Source organism: Anomalospiza imberbis, chromosome 1 (assembly GCF_031753505.1).
Source record: "Anomalospiza imberbis isolate Cuckoo-Finch-1a 21T00152 chromosome 1, ASM3175350v1, whole genome shotgun sequence".
NCBI lineage: Eukaryota > Metazoa > Chordata > Aves > Passeriformes > Viduidae > Anomalospiza > Anomalospiza imberbis.
Genome location: NC_089681.1, coordinates 109,096,125 through 109,119,158, shown reverse-complemented (window position 1 = coordinate 109,119,158; position 23,034 = coordinate 109,096,125). Strand labels below are relative to the sequence as shown.

At 38.7% G+C, this 23,034-nt stretch overlaps 1 protein-coding gene across 2 annotated transcripts in view; it reads right to left on the bottom strand.

Moving 5' to 3' along the window:
- Positions 1–324: 324 nt before the first annotated feature.
- The window catches only part of CPNE4 (copine 4), a 225,974-nt gene continuing 203,264 nt past the window's right edge, over positions 325–23,034 (bottom strand). For both annotated transcript variants that reach the window (XM_068205258.1, XM_068205268.1), the window contains 5 exons: positions 22,872–22,926; positions 13,811–13,862; positions 9,427–9,560; positions 7,389–7,625; positions 325–929 (listed from right to left, as the gene is read on the bottom strand). In XM_068205258.1, coding sequence (XP_068061359.1) covers positions 798–929; positions 7,389–7,625; positions 9,427–9,560; positions 13,811–13,862; positions 22,872–22,926 — 610 coding nt within the window. In that variant the 3' untranslated portion in view covers positions 325–797. The remainder of the gene's footprint in view (positions 930–7,388; positions 7,626–9,426; positions 9,561–13,810; positions 13,863–22,871; positions 22,927–23,034) is intronic.

Here is a 23,034-nt window from a genome sequence, read left to right as displayed (position 1 = left end):
AGCCAAAATGCATCCTGTTTGAAAGCCAGCCAGACTGTTTGGATTAAGTTGGCATGTTTTAAGACATGCAGTCCTGATGGATCATGCTCTCCAAGCCAGATCTCTTTACAGCTATGGTCTGAACACTTTGTAACAGCTGGATTTTTCAGGCTTTTGAAAAGTTACTACTACGCAGATTGAGTGGGGTTGTTTGGGTGTCCATGTTATGAGGTGCTAACATTAGAAATGCCCATGCTTCAGGTCGGGTATCTCTTGAAACACTTTATTACCCTTCCCTTGGAATATGGAAATTGAAAGCAGGCAGCTTTGTGGCAGAGAGAGAAATAAAGACAACTGCAAAACTGTGTTGTTTTTATTTTAAACATGCAAAATACAGTTCATGCATCTGCCATTTTGAAAAATCTCTTAGTTCATAGCAGATTAAACCAAAGACATTTTGGCTATCGACTCTCAATAAATATTTCAAAATGCTTTACAGTGTAAATATAAGAAATTTAGCAAAATTTCAACAAACCTGTATAAAAACCAGATACAGATAACTTTTTATTTCAAGGCAACATGCTGTAATGTAAAGAGTTCACTTTTTTTCTGGATTTTTTTTCTCATAAAAAGTTTTCAACAATACAACCGCTTAACAGATTTAAGCCTTTAGGCTACACATGCAAAAAAAAAAAAAAAAAAGTATTTTAGTTAAAAATCACCAAAACGTGCTATTTTTTTTGTTTCATTTTTTAAATACAGTAGTTGTAGACAGTAGCATTTCTCTTTTTAAATTTTGCAAAAGAGTGCAGGCAGGTTCATGGAGCTAGTGTCCTGGAAGACTCGTACTCTGACATACATTTTGGTTTTATCCCTTTGCCATTGTAATAGTCCACGACTTGGTTTGGAACTTCAGCCAAAACGCTTTTTGCTAGAGCAGCTGGGGATGCCTGCAGAAAATGGTAGAAAACACAAGCATTAACCTGGCTCTCTGCTAGAAGTGCCATGGGTTTTAGAGGCATTGGTGCCATGAGATCAAGGGAGGAAGTATGGTACAGAGATGGAAGGCAAAAAAGACTTAAAGTGAATCACACTATTGCTGGAAACTCATTTTATGAGGCAGTTTAGGTATGGAGCTGTAGCTGCCTCAAAGTATACTAAAGCCAAAAATGCTCTGTGTGACTTCAGGTCCATTTGGACTATTTTAAGTTCAGGGTAACTGAACTTCCCTGCACTCTGGGAGAGCCCCATATCACAATAAAAAGCTGCAAAGACTTCATTCATCAGTGTTCTGAGCTCCAAGGTGAACATGAATGGACAACACTGTGAAAGGGAGGCCTTCATCCCCATTCTGCTCCTCAGAATCTGGCATGGTGTTTAAATGGCTGGGAAAGTTTTTAAGTCAGTAAAAAATACTTTGTGTCTATTGGAATTAAACCATGGTTACAAGAAAGCTTCGATCCTAGGCTTGGTGGAGGCTTTAAAGCTCTTCCTGCAATGTAAAAATGGCAAGTATCCACCAGACTAAGAACTGATGATCCTGAAAGGTAGGGACAGATACAGAGATGGCCACTGGCTTTCCCCAGGCAGGGAGGAAGGCTCCCCTTCAGTGCAGTGAGAAACCCTGCCCTCCATCAACCACACAGAATTGCTGCCTCACACCCTGATAATGCTTCATTTTAAGCAGAGAGGCCTGTGGATGTTTTGAGAGCAACCATTAACTGTGTGTGCTGCATGGATATTCCTCAGCCTTTGAAGTCAGCAGTGACAAAGCTAGACTCATTCTCCCATGCACTCTCTTGCCCCATGTTTTGGATTTTCTTGTTTCTAAGTGTTTGGGTAGAGCTGGTTCCAAGTCTTCCAGAGCCAGCCTTCTTGGCCATGTTCCCTTTGAGCGCACCACAAAAATGCAGTAAAAATGCAAACACTTAAATGTCATTTTGTGAGGTTTAAATTGATGTATTTATCTCCAGAGAGTGCAGACTGCATCTCAGACGATGCATGGGAACTCAACCGGTGGCTGGATCATATTTCTTCTGCACACCAAGTACTTTTTCCCAAATTAATGAACACTTTCCTCCTCCCTGTCTGTAGTGTTATCAGCCAAGTTGCAAAACTACCAGGTCACAAAGTAGTTATATTGGCTATTTTTTAACCTACTCTTTTTCATGGAGTGGCATCCTTATCCTCACAGAGTCTTAAAATTTGGTTTACATAAATTGTAAATGGTAATCTATTTGTAGGCATGCTAATCTAAGACTGAAGAAAACTCCAGGCTATTAGGAATTCTAGTATCAAATATTATAATACTGCAAATACAAGGATAATGCTGGCAAAGTCAGAAACAGTTGGGTTTTTCTTCCCTGTGTTTTTGTATTTTGATTCACGTATAGGATCAGTAAGAAATTAAATTAACTGGTATTTCCCTACTGTGACATTTATACCAAAATATTTGTGCACCCAAAAAAGCTTGGAACATTTCTGTATGAACAAACTGGCAAAGCATAGAGCATACTTTATGTGACAGTGCAGCAAGCGTTCTAAGGTGTTACACAGTAACAGAACCCATTCACTTTAATCCTGAAAATGGAAATGCATGGTTTTCCAGAATTGCCCTATTCTTGCCTAAACCTGTTTTATAGAATCATGAAATGATTTGGGTTTGAAGGGACCTTAAAGTTCGTCTAGTTCCAGCTAAAATAATCAGCCATTTGGAATCACACAAATGGCTGATTTCTACAATACTATTGAATATTACTGCATCAATCCTTCCCAGTGTGTAAAAGCTTGTACATACCTTAGCCTACCTCTGTGCTGTCTTACCAAAAATACAACCCTGTGCAGAGGTAAAAACAGGGAGTGGGGGAAGAGCCCTGAGCCAGCACTACACACATAAGCTGTAGCAATCTGGAGACTTTAGTCTGCTCTGTCTTTAAAAATGCTGGGCAGGAGCATTGGCATCAGCTTCTCTGGATCTGTGTAGTTCACATGTTCTGAACTTTGGGCCAACAGCACTCACTGCTGTGCATCATCCTCCCTCTGCCACTTCTCTCTTCTGAAGCCACATCCATTCCTCCTGAACGAAGGGTCAGCCCTTCAGGACAGGCTCTGGCAGGGCTCAGATGCAGCTGAATCACTGCCACTTCAGGAGTCCTCAACTGAAAAACCTTTCATTGAGGTTTAGGCAAAAACATTTACTGTGCCCACAAGCTCACAGGCAACATGTGCTCCATGCAGGGTTGTCCTGGGATAGCTGGCTTGACCAGTACTTCAGTCTGAGCATGGGCAGCTGTTGCTTTACTGAGATTCATCATGCCAATGATGTCTCTTGGTCCTGGGGCTCTTTCTAGCAGGGAACGTCCCAAAAACAGGCTTGGGGTTGGTTTCCTCTCTGATGATTTGGACCACCTGTACCTTACATAATTTTTTGTGATGGTAAAGCACTCTAATTTCCAGATCAGATGGTGCAAAGCAGCATTTTCATTAGTGAGAATTATACTCAGTAACTTCTAAGCTAAAACACAGACCCAGTTCATCCGTGTTGTGTAAAGATTGCCTTTGCTGGGTCTTTACCACAGATGGGACATTAAATTAATGTTTTACTGTAACATTTTCTTGACTGCTTGAAGAGCAGTCTAGCAATAAGCACCTCAAGATGAATAGTTATCATTTGATAGCTGATACACAACAGTCAGATCAGTCAGCAGGAGGAAAATAATCCCCTGTGATTCCATAATTGTTGTGTATTACCAATGACTGTTGATTCAGTTCTACAGCTTCACAATGCTTAACCTTTAACTACAATGCATAGTGCAAAACATTGCTGCTTGCAGTGGTTATGAGCTGTGCTTTCCATACTCTATGATGTGTTATTAAGTCACAGCTGTTAACCTTTGTGATTAAATACAGTGCAGAATGGAATACAATCTACCTGTGGCATCAGATTTGTGCCCAGTAAATATATCATACATCCCAAAGGCAGAAAATTTCATTTCTTAAAATATATCTATGAATGCATTAAGGCAGGTGATTTTCTTCAACTGCGTTTCAGTGAGGGAGCATCACTGTTGTACAGTTTCAGGTGAAGGACACTCACATTACTGGGGTGGTGATGATTATAGAGAGAAAAAATGTCATGTGGATTCAGGAAAAATATGTTTCCTTTGTTTGTTATGTTCCCCTTTAGCAAATGACATATGTCACCCAATATAAAATGGGACATGTTTTAAGTGTTAATGGTTACCTTGATTTTATCAAGCCTCTACAACTACAGGATTTGCCAATAGTCATTACAGTTGCTATTATTATTTTGATGGCTTCAAAGATATTCCTTAAGGAGAAAGAGAGAGCTTAGATGTTTTACTGAAGTACTTCTGCTGCACTGTATTGCGTAGGAGATTAAACCCCTATAATAGAGCCTGCTGTCTACACTGACTCTTAAGCCAGTAAAACATTGATGTGGGTATAAGATTTTAGGTATGTGAATAACTGTTTGAAAGGTGTTAAATGCCTGTGTGAGTGCTGTGCAGGCTCAGAATCTTCTCTGAAGTCAAACTTATAAAATAAAAGGGATTTGTTCTATGGGTTATTTTTACAACTTCCTTCTCCCCCCTTCCATTTTCTCAAAGGGGAAGGTTTTGCACAGATTATTTTTGATCTCTTTGGATAGATATGAGATTTTGAGCTCCAAGCTGACCTGAGAATACAAGTAATGAAAAAAAAATATTGCTTGGGTTGACTCCAAGGGAATTTTGGTTTACTCTTCCAGCAAAACAAAAAAATAAATGCTTACGCATAACATTTTCTTCTCTTCTTCTGTCATTAATAGATATAATATGGATTTAGGAATAAATAAATACTTATGTATCAGAAAAACCTATAAACATTCCAAAACTTGATTTTTAATCTTTCTAGAGAGATCTTTCAACTTTTTTTCCTATTTAATAAATTAACACAAGCTACATTGACAAAAGGAATGGGATTTTTACCTAAACATGTATTTTGCTTAAAATTGTCAAAAGTAGTATGCCGATGTATGTAAATTCTTGTGTTCGGTCAGAACTGATCTGACGAAAATCTCCCGAATGTGTTAAATGTGCATTTCCTCTGTCAGGAAAAATAAATTTGAATCAAAATATCACACTCATTTCTCCCATGAAAAATTATTGCACTAGCTGATATATGGTCTTTTGTTAGGGCTAAATAAGCAAGGCAGATGTGAATGTCACTTTGTTGAGAAAGAGAGATTATTTGGGATATGACATTAAAGAAATTCAACCAGAAGTGACTATTTTTATAAGCACTCATCCATTACACTGACATTTGTTGAAAAGCTGAAAGATCACAATAAACAGACTAAATATCAGGTTGCATGAGATATATTAACTTTTCTGATAAAGCAAATACAAATCTATCTCTATACCTGTATTATCTTTGCTACTGAAAGAGGGAGAAAAATATCACTATTTAACAAAAAGAATACATAAAGATTGCATTCCTCTCCCGATACTGGGGAAGTTAATCTAAATCAGCTAAAAAGAATATATTCTTGTCATTTGACCAGTGCTGGCAATAACAATGCCACAGATCCAGTCACAAGTTAACGCCAGGGGAACAATATATTTAGAGCCCAGAACTGCAACTGTCAGCATTAATCTACTAAATCCAGGATGATTTTTGCTTCATTATAAAAACCAGAGTGAAACTAAAAATAACAAATGTAGCTGGCTTTGCCAGTTCCTTGCAGAAACATGTTTTCACCTAATTAAAAGTATCTCTCCCACTAGCCCATAAATAACTCAACTCTGGACACTTTTCCAATGACTACAGTGCAGCACTACACACTTGTGATTATGTGTTGAAGGAATCACGAGCTCTGAGGTGGTTGTACTCATACTTTGATTCAGCAGGTAGGTGGCTGTGTGCCCCTGTCAGTACAGAAATGTGTTTGTCTGCAACTCAGACAATCTGCAGCTATTTGGCATGGTGGCACCAAACTAATAGCATACGGTGAGTTTTCCCTCCTGTGTGTATTCATGGCTTACATAAAGCTAGAAGGAAAAGAGGAAAAAGTTTGTTCCTCTTGCTCCTCAGCAGAGTTTGTGAAAGTAAGGAGTGTGTCTAGATCTAAGGCAAATATTGCAAAGTTGCATTTTGAAATGAGAAAAAAAAGAACAACCCTTGTAAAGAGTAAAATTAAGGTATTTTGGAAGTAGCAAACAGAAAAAAAAGCTCATGTGGTGACAAAAATCCCAGAAAAACTAAAAGAGAAGCTAAATTAAAAAAGAAAGGTAAGCAGTGCGAACCCATATGCAGATCAAAACCAGCCCAGAGTTGAGAACTTGGCTGTGACATGGCCAAATCTAAGGATCTCTAGGTTATGGGAGCAGATTGAAAAGAGCAATCTCATGTGGAGAATGAGTCAGTTGTGCTCTGAGGTAAAGAAATTCTCAAATCAAATACGGAGGCTATCCTTCCTAGACAGAGCAAAAAAACAGCCTTGAGAACCAAATAAATGTAATAGAAGTGAGAGGAAAGAAGGGAGAGAAAGATGGAAAAAGGGAAGAAAAGGGATGGGATCAGCATTGCAGAGGAACACAATGAATGTCTCCATATGGAGTAAAAGAGCTCTGAAAAACCCCTCTGGGTGTGGAAAGCCCCTTCTGCTGGTGAATGCTGTGCCTACCCTGCTGCTGAAAAGTCCCTGGAACAGATGGTACAGTGTAGGACAGGTGACTGAGAAGAAAAGTTCATGACCAAAGCTTTACTTTAGATTTGGCAACTTAATGCTGTTCCTTTCTTTCCTACAGAGTGTCTTCTACACCACACTGGCCTCAGTCAGGAACAGCTGGCTGAGGGCAGAGGCAAGCTCTCAATAATGCCACTTTCATGCCTGTGTTCTTGTACAGAATTGGGAAAGGGTTTCGAGGCAACCAGGATGCTGTGGGTGGATTATCCTGCATTTGAGAGCTCAGGGACCAAATCTCAATAAAGAAACAGCCTTCTGGGGAACACTGTGAAGACAAATTCAAAGCCATTTCATCTGCCTGTGGAAATGAAGGACTGGAAAGCAGAATGCAGTAGTCGTAATAGAACAGATGCAAAAGAGACTGGAAAACAGACACTATGAAATATAAGGCAGGGAAAGTCACCAAATTAAATCAGGCAGAAAGTGGAAGCAAGGACTGGCACTACAAAAAACACAGCGATTGTGTCTCATCTCTTCCTTTCCCACCCTCACCAACTCACTAATGGAGCACATTCTGATTCCTTTTTTTTCACTATTTCTGACACAATAATGCCACGGACTTACTCAACACTTCATGCATATGCAAAGTTAAGCCCAGACTCATGAATAATTCACTGTACCCATTCACCCTTCTGTGGCAAGGATGGAAAAGCCAGCTTACATGTTTGAAGTTCCTAAATGGCACAAACTGGACAATGTCTCGAAGCACAGGCTCGCCCTTGGGAGACCTCAGGATGCCGTCATCACCGTCCAGCATCTGCATGTCACTAAAATCAGCGTTGCCCACCCCGACGATGATGACTGACATGGGGAGGTGGGAGGCGTGGACGATGGCCTCTCTGGTGTCAGCCATGTCTGTGATGACGCCATCCGTCAGGATCAGCAGGATGAAGTATTGCTGAAGTTGGACAAGAAGTGAAAAATTATGTCATTTGTTAATAGTCCAAAGCTGCTTAACCTATTAAGTTAAAAAATATAAAAGTGTTTCTGGTAACTCACTCATGGACCTTTTTAAAGAGAAAAGAACCTTTATACTGTCTATACAGAATTTCCCATTGCAAGTTCCTCAGCTACTAATTTCTCTTCTGCAGGGTAATGGGATCCCTGAGGAGAGCAAGGCAGGAATACATCCATCTTCATATTCTTCATACAGAGCCCCAAAGAGAGGTTTTCTCATTCTCTAGTGGACAGCAAGCAACTTGGTGAGCTTGTCGTTTCTCTCCTAAATCTCCAAAGCCCACTGAACTGGGATCATGAGCTATGACATATCTTCACTTGGTAATAGTGAAGAGTGGCCCTTACTTGGACCCTTTATTAATTGTTGGGCAGCTGGAGTCATTTATAAGAAATTTATAGTGCATTAATAGGAAAAATGAACAAATCATAGGATTTGGTCATTTTGCATGAGCAATACCAACGCAGTATACATTAATAATATTATGTATATACAGCGGTATAAACTTAAAAGTGTTCCTATCCTCTTGTCCTGCCACAAATAAAACAAAACATGCAGGGAGAAAACATCTTGAACATTCATACTATAAATTGTTTTTCAGATACCAGGTTGCTCAGAGCTCCATCTAGCCTGTCCTTGAACGCTTCCAGGGATGGGGTAATCTTAGCTTTTCTAGGCAACCTGTTCCAGTGTCTCACCACTCTCACAGTAAAGAGTTTTTTCTTAATACCTAATATAAAGTTGTCCCCTTTCAGTTTGAAGCCATTACCCTTCGTTCTGTCACTGCATGCTCTTGTAAATATCAGTCACAAGCCCAGACTCATGAACAGAAATATTTCATAACTGCTGCCCTAATAGGACTTTAAAAAGCCCAGCACATGAAGAAAGCATAGAGAAGGCTCTAGGCCAGGTGATGAGGCACATGCCAATGCACAGCTCTATTCTGTTCTGTGCTTAGGCACTTTTCATGCTGCAGTACCCAGTGTCTCTCTTACATCCTTTATTCCTTTACAGCAGTGCTCTTGTAAATGGCTCAGATCTACTCGCTCACATATTCCCTCCATTTCTCTTGCTCTCCCTTTCTCCCATTCTGTCTTCAAGGTAGGATCAAAATAAACTTAATGCATCTCAAGGGTGTACATTTAAAACATTATTTATATGTAAGTCTTTTAGCCCAAGAAATCTGTCCTGGGGTTTTTATCAGGTGCAGGCTAACATATTTGTCTTCCAATTTCTGAAAGGCACAAATTACTTCATCATTAATAACAAGCTGAAAACTGTATCCTTACAGTTTTCAAATGAAGAGTTGGAAAAGTTTCCTAGGTGAACTAGAAAAATTTTAGTACAGCCTGTGCCCGAGACATGAAATTGGGTAGTCTGAGTAAGGAATCATTTGAATTAATCTCCTGGTACAACCAAGACTTTTAGGACTTCAATGCTCAATTTTTGTAACTTTAGTAGTGCCGTTTCTGTTTCCACAGTGAAGAACTGGGTATGCTACAATGAAACGGCCCTAAAAGCAGGAAATAGATCAGTGGAAAGGAGTTTAAAGCCATGACAATCAAATCTAGAAAGACTGGATACTCTGTTCCAGCTGACACAGGTTTAAGCTGCCTTCTGTGAAGGCAGTTAATAAAAACTGTGAAGGCACAATCTGCATTAAAAGACCTTGTTTGGATGGCCTACAAGAGATCCATCATAAGGCAAGAAAAAAAATGCAAACACAGCTTTTTTTTCCCCTTACCGAGGCCTCCTTGGTGTTGGTCTCCTCTGATGCAGATTTTGCCACTTTCTGGATGATGGGAGCAATGTTTGTTGGTCCGTACAGCTGCAGCTTGGGAAGGCAACTCTGATAAGCTTCCACAACACCTTGTATTCCTGGCATGAAAAACCAAAAATAAAGAAAAATAAATGTGAAGCACATTGCCAATATCAAGCTTCTTCAAAATGTAAATTAATGGTGAGTTCTTAATGAAAAAATCAAAAATACTACACGATAAGCAAGGACTAGCAACTTCAGATAATTTCCAGGAATCTGTCTCTAGCTGCCTTGAACCTAGTTTGTAATATATAATTCATTCTACCATGCTTCTCCTTCCCAGCAGCTTTTAATGTCTAATTTTCAGCTATGAGCTTGCAATGCCATGGCTTCCATTCTTCTCAGTTTAAGATATGATAGCTTCCTGATTAACAACTAAGATTCCTGGTGAAAGGCTAGACACACATTAGGAAACACTTCAACAATCCTTTATCCTTTTCAGATAAATATTTTTGTTTATCATGGCATTTGCCAAAAAATTTGTCCTTTGTACTTAATGCCCTAAAGCTGTTAAGGAATTCAAACCATCTTTTCACTCTCCTGTGCTAAGAAAATAATTTTTCAGGGTTAATTTGCATAATCACTTATTGGTTGAATTTGACTATGACCAAAAGCTGTGAAACCTTGGAAGAAACAGCAGGATGCTTTACAGCCTACAGAAAAATGGGCTTTAGCTGAGAAAATTTGATGGAGAACTAGCTATTTTTGGCTTTTTCATTTCAGGATATATAGTCAGACCAGGGAGCAAAGACTTCTTTGCTCACACACTTGACAGATCACAGAATGGAAATTGGTATTTTCAATCACTGAGAAGAAGGATTTCTTGAAGTGATGCACATTAACCTCCCCATTCAGAACTCCCAGCTTACCAGACCTTAAGGATTAGAGGTCTAATGTTGGAAAGAAGGTGATAGACTGAAAAGCTCTGCAAAGGATGCTGAAGAATGAAATGGCCTTGGTAAGATCCTAAGCCAGTTTTAATTTGCAAGGAGGCTCGCTCACTCATCAGATTTTTTACCCAACCATATTTACAAGATAGATGGGTGCAGACTTACTACTAGCAAATGACAGGGAGTTGTAATTGTTTTACAATGACACACATACACTCCTATGAAAAAGTGTTGCAGAACACAGTTTTCTCTCTTTAGAGACAGCCACAGATATATTTTTCCATTGCAGTGCCAACAAACAAAAGAACTTGCTCCAATTATGCCTGTGATTGACTGAAATGTAAAGTAATGTTACAAAATGTCCCTTGGTAATTCCAGTGACTAAATTACATATTGCAAAATTGACCTTTTTTAAACTCCCAGTTTTAAACTTGCTAAGGATTTCGTTACACATATACTTAATGATGTTGCATGAAGGCCTCATAAATCTTCCCTAAGATGATGACAAGATACACTGTACTTTTCTTCTTATGCAGTAAAATAATGTAAGATAAACCTTACTCCCTGCATTCCACAGAGATTTAGTATTGCTCATATCAGAAAGTTGCTCTCATCTTAGAAACAGACACATTCTAGAAACATAATTTCTAATTTGCTTTCTCAGATTAATATATTTTAGAAATATATACTGTACATCCAATCCCAGCTCAACAGGATATGTGAGTGGATTACTTTGTAGCTTGATGTTCTTGTACTCCTTTATCTTAGGCACGTTTGCAGGTTTTTTTAACAATTGAACTCTTTATTTGGAATCCACTTTCAGCATCTCCAATGAAATACAGTGGATACATACATATCTGAGTTTAAGACAGATGTGTAGATACACTCATTCAGACTAGAGGTTTTTCCCTACTTTCTTACTCAGATAATAAACTAAGTATTAATTATAAGACTATAAGAATAATATACTAAAAATATACTATAATTACTAAAATTTTCAAGAATGGAAATGGTAACAGGTGAGGATATCCATATTTTATGAATTCCAGTGCTCTTCATCTCAATATACAGTCCCTGTATGTAGAGTGATGCTTCACACTACCTTGTGCCAGCAAAAGCTCTGCTTCCACAGAGAGAAGGATTTCATTCCTCAAAGGAAAAATAGACACATACTTTTTATATCACATCCAACCGCTGCTTCTTTGTTTAAAACAAGATACTCTTAAGCAATTTTACTTTATTTTCTGGCAAGTATGCTAGATATTACAAGGTAAAATAGTGTAATCACTAAGCACTTTATCTCCTTCTCACTCTTGCATCCTTTCTCCACATGACTTGCTGATGTTACTGCTCCCTGTGACACCTAATACAGTGAAAGCATCTAGAAAACATCATAGAACAAACAAGCACCCATGACAGGCATGAGACACCCATCACCAGATGAGCAAGCTGCAGCAGAGGATTAAACAACACATTTTCTGGTTTGTCTCCTCTTCTTGCTTTCTCCCAAGTGGATATTATTTTAGAAGGTATCCTTTAAGACAAACAAGTGCTTTTAATATCTTGCAGATACAGGTGCAAACGCTGCAAAATTTCTTCCCTGGCATTCTTTCATGCTGCAATGATTTTTTTAATGTTTTCTTAGGCCTAGAACTCCTTTCAGGTGATGGGCTAACTTATCAGATAACTGAGTCTTATTCCAAGATACAAATAAAGTTTAAATTATTAAGTGACATAAGCCAAGCTTCATAGAGCAGCTCCTTCCTGTTTTTTTTACCCCCTTTCATTTCCATTGTTACATTTAGTTTTGCACACAGAGTGTGGTTTGGATAGTAAATCCCTTGCTTACAGAGGGTTTGTCTGTCCAAACTCTGCTGCTGGCACCAACTAGATGTGGCAGCCTATTCAATCAATAAAAATCATTATATAACAATGCCAGTGTGATAAAAGAATCAGCCTTGAACTCAAAAGAAGCAGCAAGGAGGGGGATAAAAATAAGTGTTCTTTGCATGGACTGATAGAGATTTTCTCTGTAGTTTGCAGAGGGTCACGAATATCCTGCAGTTAGATTGAGAAACAAAGCTCTGTTTGAACACTACATGCATTAATATATTATCACCTAATGCTAACCGCTGATAACTGTTTTAATGACATGTTATTAAATATGATGGTCCAGATGGAATTCTGAGGTCTCTTTTGCTTCCCCACCCCATCCCCACACTGAAGTCTCAATATCAAACTGGCTTACAAGCTTACAGGCACTTCTAGATGCATACATGTAACTTAGGCTTCTTTCAACTCCTTAAAAGCAATGTAAAAAGCTGTGTGAGCACATCAGGCAGCTGTAGGACTTATGCCCAATTGCATTTCAAGTATATGACCTGCAAAGGCTGGGGCAGTCCAACAATTCAAGTGCAACAACAAAGCAGGAATGCCCACTGAACCAAAAACAGGTCTTGCATTTAAGAAGCATGAACTCCAAATTCTTTTAATGTCTCTTTCCCTTGAATTGCTTGTTCTGTCTTCTTTTCCTCACTTCATTTCTCTGCATCTTAGTTCTCATCCTGAACATGTTTGCTGCCCATGCCCAAAAGAAAGCCACTAATAAGCCTGAGAAGGGCTAAAAGGAGCAGCTAGAAAATTTGAACAGGAAGAGCATTTTGAAATATCCAGTTCAGTATTTGGATGGAAGCAGAAGGATAAGGGAGAATAACAACCTATGGATTTTAGACAGCAATGATCACCTGAGCAAGACTCTTAACTGTTACTGGGTTTAGAGGTCATTTTTATGTTATTGTCTTTTACAAAATGTGTGAATTGTGGCAGGAGATTTTAAAAAGACAGCATCAATCACTGCAGATCTCACTTGCAAATACAAGACACAGAGCAACATCTGCTACATAAATCTGGCCTCTGATTACCAAGGATTAATGATTGTTGATAGAACACACCAATATCTTACACAATCCTGCTGTATTTGCTCTCAGCAAAGCAGGTTTCTTTCTACCACAATAGTCATCAGCTGCTTCCCTGCCCTTGACTTGCAGCAGGCTATAGGTCTGGTCAAAGAACTGACTCTAAACTGAGGGAATTTTTGATCACAGAGGTTCACAGCCCGCTTTTTTTATATCTTGTCCTTCTTAGCAACACAACCTATGGTGTTGAGGTAGCTGCAGATTTTAAATTAATCTAGTTCTCAGAAACGCAAGTGATTCCAAGAAGCCCAAGTGCTGAATGTCCACCTACTTTTCAGGAAATTATTGTATGGTACTTTCTAAGATTTCTAAAGTTAAGCTCAGTGGTTTGGAGCCTGTCAGGTCCCCAGATCCTAGCTGCCCTCTTTAATAAAATCATTTTGAATAATACTCAGGTGATGCAATAAAAAATGCATATTCAGTCTGTCCTGCTGTGAGCGTTACCTGCACATTCTGGGTTGTCTTCATTGAAATTGATTGCAAAGTCATGAGAGACCTACAGATAAATGGAAAGAAAAGAAGACTGTTGTCAGAAAAATTATTCCAAGAAGACTTGCGGTTAAAGACTCTTGACATTTCTTCTGTGGTAAACTGGACACCTTTCAAGCTTTCAGCCATTAAGTGTGAAATACAGTCCCAGCTGGAGCTCCCTGTAGAACCAAAGTAGCAAAACTGGAATCAAACTTGTCAATAACAACAACAAAACAAAACGGCACGAAGAAAACCCACCCAAATACATTAAAAAGTCATATAAACATGGTGTCAGGATTGGGCTATCAATGCTGGGCACAGAAGAGGAATCTATTGCTGAGGCCATTTAAACGCCAGCTCTCCCTAGCTCAGCATCTCAGACTGCAGGAGTGAGAAAGCAGGTTGTGATACAGCAGTGACTGCAGAAACTCAGCTCACTTATGCGTCCTGACCTCTCTGAGTGAACAGTTCCTCATCTAATGCCAAGGAGTACTGGGAAAGTAATTCTACAGAGAAATCAAGGATCCACTGTGCAAAAGTAGTGTAAGAAGTGTTGGAGTTTAAGTTGGTTAAAATGTTAGAGCATTCTGGAGGGTAATAAATAATAAAAAAAAAAAATCCTGAAGACTCTTGGTTTTCCTTGCATGTGGTGAATATTCCAATCTCTCTCTCTCTCTGTCTCTCAATCTGTCTATTATTAAATCCTACAGAGCTGTTTTTTAAAAGAACTCACCATGAATACAACAAAGTAGCTGATTTTCTAATGAAACAAAGTATTTTGTCTTTGGTGCCCTAGGAAAATAATACAAGACTTTTATATGCTTAAATAATGCTAGGCACTGTAAGTCTCCAGTTCCAGAATTCCTCTTTAAGGTTTATTCTTGCCTGCAATTTTTTTTCAGGTTCCTTTTTACTTCTTTCTTTGATCACTGAAAAGTCTTGATTCCTTTTAATCTCTTTGGGTCTGAAGTCCAGTCTCTTAATTCTGTTTGTCTTAATTTTTCTTGAATGAAAAAGCTCGGATTTTGTCTCACAATGCATAATGTGTGAATATACATATATGTTTATATACATATATGTATATTTATATGTATATGTATATGTATATTTGACTTGCAAAAAGTGGCTGAGAGTTTAGCAGGTAATTTGTATAATTTAAAGTTGAATTTAGGTGTATCATCCCAGATTTAAGAAGGCATTTATATTACTGCAATTATACACTTTAAAGCTTTATAGGTCTCTGTAGGATCTTCAGAAGTGCCAACAGTCCTGGTGATATGGAAAAACACCTCCTGTACAATGGAACCAGGATTATTTGCAGGAAGAGCTTTATTTGTTGGATGTTGCTATTTCATTTGCTAGTTTAGATGTTTCCACAGCAATGTATGGAAATTGATCTATGACTAAGGGTCCCATAGATGAAATATGTGACTGCAGAGAAGCTTCTGTGAAAGTGAAGTGGTGTAAGTTGTCTAATTACTGCCAAAGAGAGCTCTTCATAGAGCAATGGAATTTCCCCATCATGTGCTAGTCTTGCTTACCACAGTGATGCCTGCCATTATTGAGGTTAAATAAAGCAGTACTTCTACCATTACGGGAAAGGACTGAAGCAAAACCTCACTGAGAAGTCTGCAGTTGCCTCAGCCCAGCCAGGCATTCAGCATGCTTACACCAAGCATCTGTCTAAGAGAGGGTTATACATGGTCCATTCAGTCTATCCTACTTGGCCATGGAAGATAATGCAGGAAGCCACTACTTCTGTTCCTCACTGAGCAGCGCAGAAGATCAGGACTTCCAGATACACTTGGTGCTCCAGAGCCCTTCTGCTTGGCTTCTCTGGGTGTTCCTCAGTGCACTTTGCCCAGCTGGTATCTGCCAGTCTCATGACCAGCTGCAGGCCAAAGGTAATTGCATCTGTCAAGAACTGTTGTGGGAGTTTTCACTCATTGATATTTTTTGTTGTTGTTCATTAGCCTTTCTCTTTCCTTTAGGGTTTTTGTATTTTGCATTAACTGTGTTAGAAAAGCAAGAAGGATGGCAATGCATGTTTATGTATTGCACTGATTCTGCCAGCACTATACCTCTTCAGTGATTTTATTTCTTCATTCCAAATGCATTTGAAATTATACCTAAAGGAAACCACAAATATTTTCAAAAGCTATGAATACAGTATTTTAATTTCACATGCAAGCATGATTTGGATGCTTTTGTTGCCATACCTCTTCCAGAATCACATAATGCAAACAATTTTTCTGGTTCAGAGCTGTGGCACCCAGGCTATTATTTAATAGACAACGATTCAGGCGAATAAGGAAAGCCCAAGTCTAGTCAGTGTGCACAATGATCCAAAAAATAATACTGTCTGAGCATTGGCTGCTATCCTCCTAAAGCAAATGGCCCTCATACATTGTCATCCTGATTCACAGAGCAGAGTTAAAATGTACCCTGAAGGCAGCACAGGAAACACAATGAATGTGCAGAAGCATTGGCCTGTTTCCTATGCTCTTTGAGTAATATATCACAATTTAAACAAGATTTAAGTATAACGTGAAGGAGAGAAATTCTTTGAGCAGCACAGTGATGGTTCACTAACAGGAAATCATCACTCAAGGCAAGGCAACAGCAGATATTTTTTAAGCAGAGCTTCTCCAAATGCTCAGAACTCATCTCCCACTCTGTTAAGCAAAGCCAAGTGCACTTCCACCTTTGCTGTCTTTCCTGCAGTGGCCAGAACCCAAAAGTGTCGAAACCAGCAGAGACTTCAGACTTGTACCACATACTGAAGGCTTTACTAAACTTGGGCTGCTACCTAATAGGACTCCATATAAAGCTCATCCATGTCAAAATGTGGTTTGGATAAGACATTCAATGCTTTTGCTTTCCAAACAGTGCAAGGTGATGAATTTCCCTCCTTTTTTTTTTTTTTTTTTCCTTTTTTTTTTCTTTTTTCTAATTAAACCTGCAAGGGCCTTGTGACTGAAGGGCAAACCATGCTGATGACAGAGAACCAAAAGCTGGTATACTCAGTGGCATCTTTCTGATATTGAATGACACAGCCCTTGAATGACTGATCATCCCAGAATTGATAAACTAATGACAAAAATTAGGCAAAATTTTGAACCTACGATGCTGAAGACTGAGAATTTCTCAGGGGGAACAAGAAGACACTGGGCTGTGCAGAAGCAGGCATGTTTATATAATTTACTAGGGTGCTTTGTATTGTGGATCGATCTAACAGTCAGGAAACCCTGGAATGTGTCAAGTCACACAAATACAGAATGGCTGCTTTACATCAGTACCTGGCACAGAGAATTTTGCCAAGAACTGCAGACCACAGTCTGTGGTGGAAGTCAGCCTCACATTAAGGAATGTCCTCACAAAACCCTGAGTGTTTTGTGACTGGACTAAGTTTTTGTAACCCTGGACTGTTTCAAATATGAAGCTGACCCTCTGCTCAGCCCTACTCTTTAACATCAATCCATAAAATCAATCCATAAAAGAGGAGGAGAGAGAAATGGCATGCTGAGGTGATTACATGGGATCAGCCTGGTGTTACTTGGGCTGCTGCACAGAACTGCACTGAAAGCCTGTAGCTAAAGACATTCACTTGCACTTGTATTAATCTTTTCCCTCTGCAGGGCTCCAGATACATTCTTTAGCAGATACCATCATGGATGTGGCATTATTAAACCACAGGAACTTCCTACACCAGGAATATACTATTTCACAGGTAATTTCTTCAAGGTTTTTAACAAGCAAATTAACTAGCTCCACCATACATTATGATATAGATTACAGTGACAGCATTTCTGAGGATATGACAATTAAATAAACAGTACAGAATATTTTTGCTAAGACAGGCTATAGAAATGTTGGGTTTTTTTACCACTGTACAATGTCTCCTCTGCTGTCTGTACATATACAGTGACAAACACCTGCAGTTTTCCATCAATGTGATGGCACCCATAAGACTCTTGGAAGAATCATAACGATACTTCCATATGCTTTTGTAGAAAAATCACATTGATTTTACATAGCGGGTAACATATTTCCCTCATATTGGGATGCGATGAAATTCATCCTCATAGTATGGCCCTTGCTATAGGCCCTTGCTATATACAGGCCCTTAGGCTGAAAGGAAAGGAGAATTTCCTAGTTGATGAGAATTTTTGAGATTTCTTAAAAAAAAAAATATTTTATGAATTCAGATAGAAAACTCAAATCACAAACAAAAATCCTACACTGGAATCTGAAAAATACTAAATTCTCCAACACTGATAAAGCAAATTGCTGGAAAGCTTTTGAACTGTGCAAAGGCTTTTTATTTAAGTTTCATTGAAACTTGTTATTCTAGTTTGACCTACACATTTTTAAACCCCTTTAACAGAGTTTCCATTTTTTAAAATAAGAAGCTATGGGTTTTATTTTCAAATGCTGAATATGGATGCCTGAATTCTGAAAATTAATAATCCTTTTTTCTCTCTCTCCAGATTGTTGAATTCATTGAAATTAACCTTCGTGTCCCAAACAACTCCAGCTTTTTTCTATGGTGATAGTACTAGGACCATTTGACAAACAACCTGACAAATTCAGATTTTTAGGAATGCTTTCCCAATAATTTAAATAAAGATTGTCAAAAATCCATGAACAAGAGATGCATACAAGTGTAAATGCCAAAATGCACTATGTTGGACACTTATCTGTGAATAAATTGAATGCTATTAAGCTATTGTCATTTAGAAAACTAAATATGAAGTACCTGCATATTTTGCAAAAGCTTAAGACACTAATGAATTTCAAGTACTTTTAGTCAAAGCTATTATTTTCAGAATGCTCATTAATCAAATAGCTTGGGAGTTGGAAAGCTTGTATTTCTTGCTAAGATACATTGCACATATTTCTGCTTGGCAAAGCTGGGCCATTTATTTCCCTTTATGCTTCATTTTTGTACATGCTGCCCAAGTTTCCATGTCTAAATTCAACTTGCATGGATAAGGAGACTAATTCTGTTTTGTCCCTTGGTCTGCTACACATCCTTTTTTTTTTGTCAGGTTTGAACATGTTTTAGCCATCAATCTCCTGAAAAGTGCAGGAATCATAAAGACCACAGCACTTCTCAAGTCCCTCATCTGTCCAACAAACCAGTGCAGGTTAGGGTTGTAAAGATGGTGCTCTGTGTCTGTAACTGCAGTGAGTTTGTCTCCAGCACACATTCACGGCAAAAGCAGGGAAAGAAGCTTTCACTAAAAATACAGAAATAACCAGGACTATCTTAAAACAAACTGCAAGTTGTTTAGTACCTATTTGGGTGTCAGCTGCAATTCTTCTTTAGGAAACAGACCTTCATTAATGGCAATCCACCTGTCATGGGGCTGACACAATTTGAACTTGCTTTTCATTTTAACAGTAAGTTTTGTGCTGCTGTGTGGTTTGTCATCTCCTTTGAGTCCTGCCTGCTAAGAAGTCAGTGTATATGCTTTGCTTTCTTTCCTCCTCTTCACTGTGACCTTTCACAGCTGTGCCTGAGTCCATATTATCTACCACCTCTTTACTTTGCATCAGACTTCTCAGATGCTCCCTTTCATTGCAAAAAAAAAAAAAAAAAAAAAAAAAAAAAAAAAAAAAAGACAAAACCCAAAAACCAAAACAACAAAAAAAGCCATTCTGGAAGTTTTGTATGATAGATACCCACAAGAGAAATATTTCTTTCAGAGATTTACTTAGATCAAGGAGCAGGGTGATGTGAGGTCTTGGTGGAAGAAGATCATATTGTTGAATATTAGATGAAAGATCTCTAGACTGATGAAGAATGACATATAAGGCATGTCTTGCTTCCTTCACTTCCACAGGTTCCTTATGCCACTAAGAAACCGTTGGTTTTCTACTAACAGGTGAAGTGTGTCATTTGGAGGTGAGCTGCGGAAAATAAAGTCAAAACAACATAGCAGTGTGCTCTTGAAATGGAAATTCTGTAGAAAACATATATAAAAACAAGATTTAAAGGGGTAGAACATCAAGAGATTTATGAAGAGCCTGCAGAGATAGACACTGACATAGTTGATGATGGAAGATGTGTTATTTAGGTTGTATGGGTGTTCCATGGTTACTTAGGAACCCTTGGCAGTGGGAGTAATTTCTTCCATAGCCCAAGCAATTTGCTGTCTACTGAAAGAAATAAAAGACCAGATGCTGGAGTGCAGAGACCAACATGCTATGAGGAGGTTAGATCACTTCATTAGGACTGAAGGCTTGAAAACAGACACTCTAAATTAATGAGAAGCTGATTTATGCACATGATGGGGTCAGAACTTAGAAGTCCTCATAATGATTCAACCCAAATTTGAAGATGTAATATTGTTACAGTAGTGGCACTGCTCTCCTTTAGTAAAACAAATGTATGGTATGTATGACCTGTAATACCTGTGACTGAAAACATGAAAAGATCATTTGAATAGCATGAGATCTGTACTGTTGCTATCTAGCACGTTACCATATTTTTGCAGCAGGAAATAAGAAGTTAAGGAAGAAACTTGGGAGCACTTTTTTCCTACAGTCCCTGTTACTTTAAATTTTATCTGTTGCTTCAATATATCTTATGCATCTTTGCTATCACAAAACTAATCACTCTTGGCTTTGTATTAACTTTATACCAGGGTAGACTAAATTACTGAAGGATTTTCAGGTTTACAGGTTTACTTAATAATGCATCTTGATGAAGGTGACTCTTCACTCTTGAAGGACATATCTTTCGATTCAGAAGTGCAGTCAAAGCCAAGCAGGGACTCTTAAGTATTGATATACTTTATTTTAAGAAGCCAGACACTTTTATGGGCTAGAGTAGAGTATCACAGGGAGGGACTGAACAATAGCACAGATGACTGTCATATCCTCATGCAGCTCCAGCTGGATGACAGACACCAAGCTGATTATTTGTCCTCATCTGTGACACAGAAGAGTTAGTCCCCTGCAATGTGGTTCTTGTCTTCTTCAAAGTTTTATTATATTTGTGAGCTGATGTCATGTCATTTTGTCTTTGTCACTTTCTGACACAAGTTTCCAGAGCAGAGATTAAAGATGTTGTTCTGGCCTTCACCTGCATCTCCATTTACTTTGGGACTTGTTTTATTTAGTCACACATATGTAATCCACAAGCAAGCAGCCCCATCTTCTGAAGTTTACTCTTACTTTTCCTGAACTCTGCAAAATCTGAAGGTCCTGAGTCACGTTCATTTTCTTGCTTTGAGAAGTTAGCAACAGACAAACTGTTTGGGAGAGCTCATGCTACAGGATAAGACTCTTCATTCATGTATGGACTACTAAATTCAATGCAAGTCTCTGAGTTTCTCAAGGGCATTTGTCAGGAAATTATCCAAACACTAATTTTGCCAAAGTGGAAAATCAATTGGTGTTGGTGATTGCAGGAACAATTGGTTACACAGACCCCTGAAGTTACTTTCTGGCAAGACATCTGTTTTCCAGCTTGAAATATGGTCTCACAGTCAGGTGAGAAGGATGATACTGGAGTCTAACAAAACTGGTATGTTGCCAGTAGGCTCATGTGACCTGAAGCATCAGTGCTACTAGCTGGTTATTTTGGCTGAAGAGCACAAAGCTGAAGAGCAGCTTTGTGCTGGGATCTTTATCTGTCACCAGGAAACCATTGCAGCTGACACAGTAACACATTCCTTCAAGCAGTCCTTAGATAAGGATGGCCCTCTATGACTGGAAAAGTTATAAATTTTCCCCCATGCACCGGTGGTCACCTCACAGATGATGGAACAACCAGGCCCTTACACACCGTCTTAAATAACAGTGATGGTTGTCAGCTGCTGCAGTTGAAACAAACATACAACAGACACAGATGTTCTGAGCTCATAATACCACATTAAAATGTATATCAAAGCTCTGGAAGCCATCTCTGACTTTGGAAAGCACTAACACTGGTGTTACCCTTGAGGAACAAAGCAAGGCAAAACACCTTGCCAGGCACAGGCAAGCTGAGAAAGCAATGTTGTTAAAACCTTATACATCTATTTGCATGACATGTATCAAATTTGCTGTACATCACTACTGTTATTCTTCTGCAGGTATCAAACCTACAAGCTGTGAGGAACACACTGTTCTAGTTCTCAGAAATGCAAGTGATTCCAAGAAGCCCAAGCCCATTTTTTTTCATCTGCTGATTCATGCCTTACAAGGCTAATGCACACAATCCCTCTCAGAAATTCTTACCTGGCTTGTGTTCACCTCCCTACCTCAGCTACAGCCCAGAGACACAACCCAGAGCAGGGCACACAGGGACACTGGATGAAGTCTGCATGATAATACTAATACTTCTCCTTTCCAGATAGTATCTGAGTTGCAGAGTGCCCTTCTAGATTTTGGTTACTTATCAATGCAGAACTACTCTTCTGCCCACGCAACCTCTGTAAAACAAAGGATTTGAATTTCTACTTATTTCTTCTTGAGCCTTTCTCTGTTGGATGCTCCTTCTTTTACTTCACTGTTTTCACTCCAAGCCTACCAGATAGCATATTTATGTTCACAATTGTAGCATCACTCTCTTTTTTTTTTTTTTATTTTATTTTTTATTTTTTTTTTTTTTGTTTTGTTTTGTTTTGTTTATAAATATCACTTCTCTCTAGCACTGCTACATGCTCTTGTACTTCTCTTCCTGGTATTGACTGTGTCCACCATGACACAGAAATTTGCCACAGAACAAAAATCTTTTCAAGTCTTTATTTTCAGGAAGATGTTTAACAAGGGATGCTCAAAACATTATTTCTCCTCTTAGCATCCACTAACAAAGCTTTGCCAATACCATAAAAAATTTTGGGTGTCGTCAAACAAGTATTTTAAGTCTAGCCCTGCCTGATTTCTGGTTTCAGTGAGGTATCACTGGGTGAGAAAGCCAGATGGAAGAAAACAAGCAGAGGAACTGTTCCTGTTTGCCACTGCCTTGCCTTTCACCATTTTTCCCTTATTTTGTGCCTTGTAACTCAAGGAAATTAGAAAATTACACTTAGGCACCTACTTTGTATTCTGGGGGTATTCTTGCTCCAAATCCAAAGGCTGGAAACATTTTGTCACTGGAAAAGAATGAAAAAAATGTAAGAGTACCCAGAGAGAAACATCATTACAATAAACATTTATTCCTCTGTACGCATTCATGAGAAATGCAAAGCAGCACAATAGCA